The sequence below is a fragment of the Morone saxatilis genome, unplaced genomic scaffold (assembly GCF_004916995.1).
Source record: "Morone saxatilis isolate NCDOM2014 unplaced genomic scaffold, NCSU_SB_2.0 Contig12, whole genome shotgun sequence".
NCBI lineage: Eukaryota > Metazoa > Chordata > Actinopteri > Moronidae > Morone > Morone saxatilis.
Window position 1 is genome coordinate 277,441 of NW_023339674.1, and position 2,356 is coordinate 279,796.

At 44.4% G+C, this 2,356-nt stretch overlaps 1 protein-coding gene across 1 annotated transcript; it reads left to right on the forward strand.

The window, feature by feature from the left end:
- The first annotated feature begins 46 nt into the window (after positions 1 to 46).
- On the forward strand, positions 47 to 2,282 carry diras1a (DIRAS family, GTP-binding RAS-like 1a). Its single transcript, XM_035653786.1, is given in 8 exon segments — positions 47 to 104; positions 107 to 157; positions 160 to 197; positions 281 to 429; positions 1,080 to 1,131; positions 1,134 to 1,202; positions 1,205 to 1,231; positions 1,234 to 2,282. Coding segments are annotated over 8 exon segments (597 nt in total). The 5' UTR covers positions 47 to 61; the 3' UTR covers positions 1,402 to 2,282.
- Positions 2,283 to 2,356: the final 74 nt, after the last annotated feature.

Genomic DNA, 2,356 nt, shown 5'->3' on the forward strand with positions numbered 1-2,356 from the left:
GTCTCTTCCTCAGCGTACAGGTCAGCCATCCAGAGCAGCAGGGCAGACTCCAACTCCCAGAATGCCCGAGCAGAGTAACGACTACCGGGTGGTAGTGTTCGGCGGCGCGGGGTGGGGAAGAGCTCGCTGGTCCTTCGGTTTGTGAAAGGCACCTTTAGAGAACCTACATCCCCACCGTAGAGGACACGTACAGACAGGTAGGACAGTTTGTGTCGTCATTTAAACTCCTGATCTGCTAATATGTTAGAATTATTGATCGCTGCCCTGATGTCCTCTGCAGGTGATCAGCTGTGATAAGAGCGTCTGCACGCTGCAGATCACAGACACAACAGGAAGTCACCAGTTTCCCGCCATGCAGCGCCTTTCCATCTCAAAGGGCCACGCCTTCATCCTAGTGTACTCCATCACCAGCCGCCAGTCGCTGGAGGAGGCTCAAACCCATTTTACCAACAGGTCACATGTCTTTTCATTGGTTTATATTTAAAATAATTAATGTAATAACTAATAATAATTTTTCCATACTTATACTGTACTTATAAACTTAATCCATCATATTTAGCTGATAGCAGTCGAGTACTAACTCAACTCAAGCTACAATGTTTGAGCAATTTCTCGATTCGCCATCAACTTTCTTAAAACCAACGATATTCGCAATCTAAGCAGCTGATTTCTCAATTCAGATATTCACAGGACCAAAGCTAGTTCCAAACTGAATAACTGTTAGCTAACCTTTCTAAGCTATCATTATCCAACTTGAGCCCAAAATACATCAGGAGTGAATTTTGTGGTGAAAGTAATACACATAAAAATAAAAAGGGCTAAAACCATCTGCCACTTTAAAATAAAGTTTAGAAAATTGAAATAAAGCTTGAGTTTTATTTTTTGTTAACTCCTTTCACATTCTTTCCCTTTTATATCCTTCAATCATGTTATAGGTCAGGGTTGGTACATCCCCGTCACAATAGGCGGTCCGGCTCTTTATAAAGTATAACGTTTGAAAGCTCTAAATTCATGAATGAATCTCCTAGAACTTGAAATTAATTTTCTAACCTCCAGATACATAGAGAAAGTCCTGACTGACTTGATCCCGTGTCTCTCCAGGTTCTGGCCATCAAAGGCACCGTGGAGGGCCATTCCCATCATGCTTGTTGGGCAACAAAAGCGATGAGACGGCCCAGCGGCGAGGTGGACACGAAGGAGGCCCGAGGCTCAGGCGACCGCCTGGAAGTGTTGCCTTCCTTCATGGAGACATCGGCCAAGACGAACTCCAACGTGAAGGAACTGTTCCAGGAGCTGCTGGCCCTGGAGAAGAAGAGGGACATGAGCCTGAGCATCGACGGCAAACGCTCGGGGAAACAGAAACGAGCCGACAAGCTGAAGGGGAAGTGCAGCATCATGTAGGGCGAATGGCGGCGGCGGACTCGCTGAAGAGACGTGGAAACAGCAGAGGAGGCAGGACGGAGGACAGGCGCCTCCTCCTCCGTCTGTCTGAACACCGAAGCCCAGAGGAACAAAATGAGACTGACTGATGGAAACTTTATTTATACCAGGCTCCTCCTGGCCCCGAACTGGATTGTGTTTTTGGCCCCGAAATAAAAAAACATTCACACACACCTGCCACCATTATATGACACATAATAAAGGAATACTCCACTGAATTAGAAGATTGAAAAGTACTGACAGACTCACAGTCTACAATACCCAAAATGCATTGCAAACACGCTGAAACTGGGACTCAAACCGACCACTTTGGCGCTGCCAAATTTGAGACCCAACTGGAAAGCTAGTACCTGTTTATATATTTAATCAGTTGTGGACCGTTAGCTTACAAGGCTAACGCAGTGCATTGGGTCCACAGGCTAGCTGTCCCGAGGGGGAGTTCGGTACTTGCAGCACATGATGAGATGGAAGGAGACAGACAAACTGGCAAAGTCATAAAGAAAGAAATTACTTTATAAATTAGAAAATACCCAAACGGAGACCCGAGCTTTACATAAACAGAATGTCCCAAACCCAGAGTCAGGTTCAGGTTGTTGCAGAGGTCTAATGTGCAACCTGGTTCCTCAAATACAGACAGAGGTCGAACAAAAGCAAGTCAACGTCAGCAAGTAATTTTAGCCTGAACGAGGCTTTTTTCTGAAAAATTCAGATTCAGAATTCTGAATCGAATCTGAATTCTGAATCTGAATTTTTCTATCATAACCTGCAACACCACAAGCTAATGGGCTTAGCTAATGATATGCTAACATTTGGCCTCGGAAGTAACTTCTTTAACCATCCTTCGCTCGTTGGGAAAATAAAGAAAATCATTTTATTTATTATTGTTTGAGGTGTTTTAGTTAAATTAAATAGAATT